The following is a 4,827-nucleotide window of genomic DNA, read 5'->3' as shown; positions in this document are numbered from 1 at the left end:
GGACAGACAAGGACAGACAAAGGGATTAAGTCGATTAGATCGACCCCAGTGCGTAACTGGCACTTATTTAATCGACCCCGAAAGGATGAAAGGCAAAGTCGACCTCGGCGCAATTTGAACTCAGAACATAACGGCAGACCGAAATACCGCTAAGCATTTCGCCCCCGGGGTGCTAACGTTTCTGCCAGCTCCTCACCGCTTCTTACTACACAGCCACACTGTGTCTCTGAACAAAAAAAAAGACAAAAAAGGATGATGGTCGCAGCTGGCATGCTTTGACCATCTATCAACTGGATCGGGATTGTCCTGGGGCTATAAACCTGTAGTTGTGTTGTGCTCACCATAGACAGTAACTGGTCGATCAAGACGGAATCGTAGGTACTCCTGTTACTGGCCACACACACTCTCTCCAGTTCAGGACAACTCCACAAGGAACGGAAAAAGGTTTCATTGAGTTTCATGTTGGGTTGTTCTATTCTGTGGAGGACAAAAAAAAATGAAGAATTAAAAGATACAAAGATACAATAGGGGGGGGGGGAGTGATAGTGTGATGGTATATATATACAAAAACACGTTTATATATATATATACACATATACACATTATACATGTGCCTGTATGTATGTATATTATATATAGAAACACAAATATATACACATGCATATATATATAAACAAACACCTATGCATATATATATATATAAACACAGACACCCATGCGTGTATATATATATATATATATATACACACACATAAACACACACACACACTATGTTTCATATATATGAGTAACGTTAGGAGGTATGAGAGGTGAGTGTATATTTATTCAACCATTCATACATATTAATGCAAACATGTATAAATAATATCTTCCATACTGAAATCAACACTACATGAAGAAGGTTGCGAAACAGCTGTAACCCCATGGAAGTCACATGGTTAAATAAATATATATTCACTCCTCATACCTCCTGACATTATGGTTTTATATATTCCACACACACACACACACACACACAAAGACCATCATCATTTTAACCTGCAATGAATTTTACCTGAAATCTTTCAGCTGTTTGCAATGGGTTAATGCTTTACATAGGTTAGAATGGTATGTAATGTGACCAGGTAAACCTAGCTGAGCCAGATGAAGTCTTTCTAAGTGGATGCAGTGTTTACAAATAGAGACCAGGCTGGTTCCAAGACGAATTTCTGAAAGAAGAAAAAACAAAAAAAAAAAATGGTTTTTGACAAGGAGTTGAGGCAGAAGATGTGACTCTGCTATACAAGCTTTTGTCTTTTCACTAACACAAGGAGTGGTTCCACTCAGCCAGAGTATTTGGTGACTTGGTGCCTGAAAAAGCTGTTTGTTTCGTGCTCTGTGGTTGAGATGTGTAGTAGCCTTCTGAAGCACTTGTGTTCAAATGGCTGGATTCTCTGCTCCTAGTCAGCTGTAAGAGTCCAACTCTCACAATCGAAGTCACCAGAGACTCGTATACTCTGATTCTTGCTGGAAAACTAATGAAACTGTTTTTCCATATGGTGTTTAGCTTCATCATGACAGCAGAAGCTAAGCTGAGTCTTGTTGAGATAAGACTCAGTTTAGTTCCTGCTGCCTTTTACTGACCAACTCTCATGAAAAATATGGAATCAACTGATTCCCCACATAAAAGGAAAATGAATATAACTGACCACATCCCACTGAAAACATGGAATAAACTGACCACCTACCATTTAAAGAACAAAAATTTTCTGGTGAAAATGAAGAATAAGACAAAAACCAGTGGAACAGAAATTTAACGAACCTGGAATTCCAGTTAATTGAAGATAACGAAGATTTTTCCAGTGACCAATCCACGTTAACTGACTTTCGTGTAACTGGCGGGAGGGTTCACTGAAGATATAATAGAAGGGTACTCATGTAGCAATGGAAAGGTACTTGTAGACAACAAAAGGGTACTCGTATAACAACAAAGGGAGGTACTCGTATAACATTATATATAGACATGGGTTTAATCATTATCATCATCGTTCAACGTCCACTTTCCCATACGTGCATGGGTTGGACAGTGTGGTTTAATAGTATGGTGGCTATTTCTAGCAGGTCAAAAGACCATGTAGTGGCTATCATGCCAGCTCTGATCCAGTAGGCCTATTAACAGACATGTTCATATTCCAGTTATGACCATCCAGAAGGAATTTGGTTCCTGAAAGTTGACTGATCATGTATATATGTCCTCACAAGACATTCAAAGAATGAGGTGCCCCTCTTGGTCAACAGCCTCAACCAAGGGTTGAACCCTTTCGATATCAATCCACCTGAGACAGCCCCTGATTCTATACTACAAACTTCCAGTTTTAAGGGGATCTGAAGTAAAACTTCCCTTCAAAATTTTGCATTAATTTTATGTCTCAAACATCTGCTTAGCATTATGGTTCTGGGTTCAGTCCCACTGCGTGGCACCTTGGGCAAGTGTCTTCTACTATAGCTTGAGGCCAATCAATGACTTGTGAGTGGATTTGGGAGACGGAAACTGAAAGAAGTCCATCATGTGTGTGTGTGTGTGTGTGCATGTGTCTTTGTGTCTGTCCCCTATCACTGCTCAATGACCAGTGTTGGTGTGTTTACATCCCCATAACTTAGTGGTTCAGCAAAAGAAGCCGATAGAATAAGGCTTAAACAAATAAGTCCTGAGGTCGATTTATTCGACTAAAACCCTTCAAGATGGTGCCCCAGCATGGCCACAGTCAAGAATGACTGAAACAAGTAAAAGATGAAAGATTACCAAACTTAATTGAATCACAGGCAGTTCATTTCAACAGATATATGGTAATGAAAGGGTTACAGAGATTTTAAACAAAGCCCTCCATTAAAATTGTTAATTTGTGTTCCAAACACCAATTTAACAATGACAGTTATTTGACTGAAGTCTTCATTATTTTCAAAATTAATCAAAACAAAAGCAGTGTATTTCAACAGAAATATGGTAATGAAGGCTTTAATAATGTCAAAGTTATTTTTCTAAATTCTTCAATATTCCCAAAATTATTTGAAACAAAGCAGTGTATTTCGACAGAAATATGATAACAAAAAAGGTTAAAATATTTTAAAACAGAAATATAAAAAGACAATACATACCAAGCATAAAAATTCTGTTCCCTCGTACACATTCCAAGAACTTTATGGAAAACTGAATAGAAGTTGGGTGTGATGAGTTCAAAATGTTCCATGTTGGGGCATCCTTTAACCAAAGTTTCCAAATCTTGGCAGCTGGAGTTGGTTGTTGCCCCAGATGACAGAGAATCGGTAGAGTAGAGGTTCACATCAGAGGAAAGCTCTGACTGCAAAAGAAAGAGGGGGAAAAATTATAAGGATTCCTGGCTTTCACCCAGGTGGCCTAAGGTTTGATTCCTGGCACCATTTATTTACTGGTAGTGCCCTAGCATGGCCATAGCTTTTCAGCTGAAATGCATAATTGAATAAAAAAATAAATATCCTAATAGATAAGGCCTCTATCTTTGAACCAGAAGACTGCAAGTTCGAGTTTCATTGTGGTTGACTTGCTGTTTAGGTTCAGGCATTGCTGTGTGGTTAAGAAGCTGGCTTCCTAAGCATATGGTCTTGGGTTCAGTCCCACTGTGCAGCACCTTGGGTAAGTGTCTACTGCTACAGCCCAAGGTTGATCAAAGCCTTCTAAGTAGATTTGGTAGACAGAAACTGAAAGAAGCCCATTGTATATACATGTGTGTGTGATGTCTCCTGGCCATGACATCATATGGTAGTTGTAAACGAGCATCACTGGGTTTCTCCTGGTCAGATTTCATATTCAATCAACAACTTTACTCAAAAACTGGAATGCATCCTGTCACTTATATGATTTGGGAGCCTCAACTGAGACTCTTTGAGCATGTTGCTTGAGTTTCCAAGTTAAACCCGGTGTACCGTGTTCTGTTCTCTGAGGACCCAGCTTGAGTGATGGCTCCAGTTGGTCAGCCAAATGCCTCGGGGTCACAGTAGATGAGGAATTTATCTTGCAGAAACGGGGACCAACTGGGATACTGTTGAGAGGGTTATCTAAGATGACCAGAACAAATACCAACAAACAGTGGACGCAGTGACAGGCTGCAATTACACACGTCCCTGCACTGGACTTGACCTGCCATCAAATTAATTAGCGGGTTTTCTCAGTCCCCTAAGAGAGTTTTACATACAATGATAAGGACAAAGACCACTTACGAAGGGACTATTTGCTTCCATCCAAGACATGCGGCGTTTCTTGGCCGGTACTTCATCTAATTTGATATTGAACGTATGTTCTCTGGTATCAGAATGTTTATGGACAACAGCACAGGATGAAAGGGCCAGGGACTTCAAACCTAAGCAAAGAGAAAAAAAGGGGACATTTCATTATTGGTTTCAAATTTTGGCACAAGGCCAGCAATTTTAGGGAGGAGGAGTGCTCAACCAGTATTTATTTTATCGACCCCGAAAAGATGAATGGCAATGCTGACCTCACCAGCATTTGAACTCAGAATGTAAAACCAGCAGAAATGCTACTAAGCATTTTATTTTTTTGCCTTGCATAGTAATGATTCTGCCAGTGTGCTGCTTTATTTACCATCTAAATGGTAATAATAATAATAAGAGCACGTAGAGAGGGCAAACTTCTGCCAAGGCCAACACCAACGTCCTCTCAACGATTAGCCGGAGATGATTTTTAAAATGTGAATATCTGAAATAAACTCGACTGCTCTCACAAACGAGAATACTAAAAATAAACTCGACCGCTCTCAAAAGTTAAGTAAAAAAAACAGGAAAAATAATCCAGAA

At 39.5% G+C, this 4,827-nt stretch overlaps 1 protein-coding gene across 1 annotated transcript in view; it reads right to left on the bottom strand.

Moving 5' to 3' along the window:
* The window catches only part of LOC106870985 (F-box/LRR-repeat protein 18), a 34,818-nt gene that overhangs the window by 1,135 nt on the left and 28,856 nt on the right, over positions 1–4,827 (bottom strand). Inside the window, exons 5-9 of the mRNA XM_052977166.1 lie at positions 4,234–4,388; positions 3,136–3,338; positions 1,802–1,890; positions 1,055–1,208; positions 342–477 (exon numbers count right to left, since the gene is read on the bottom strand). Coding sequence (XP_052833126.1) covers positions 342–477; positions 1,055–1,208; positions 1,802–1,890; positions 3,136–3,338; positions 4,234–4,388 — 737 coding nt within the window. The remainder of the gene's footprint in view (positions 1–341; positions 478–1,054; positions 1,209–1,801; positions 1,891–3,135; positions 3,339–4,233; positions 4,389–4,827) is intronic.

Source organism: Octopus bimaculoides, chromosome 27, assembly GCF_001194135.2.
Source record: "Octopus bimaculoides isolate UCB-OBI-ISO-001 chromosome 27, ASM119413v2, whole genome shotgun sequence".
NCBI classification, from domain to species: domain Eukaryota; kingdom Metazoa; phylum Mollusca; class Cephalopoda; order Octopoda; family Octopodidae; genus Octopus; species Octopus bimaculoides.
This window is presented reverse-complemented; position numbering and strand designations above follow the sequence as displayed.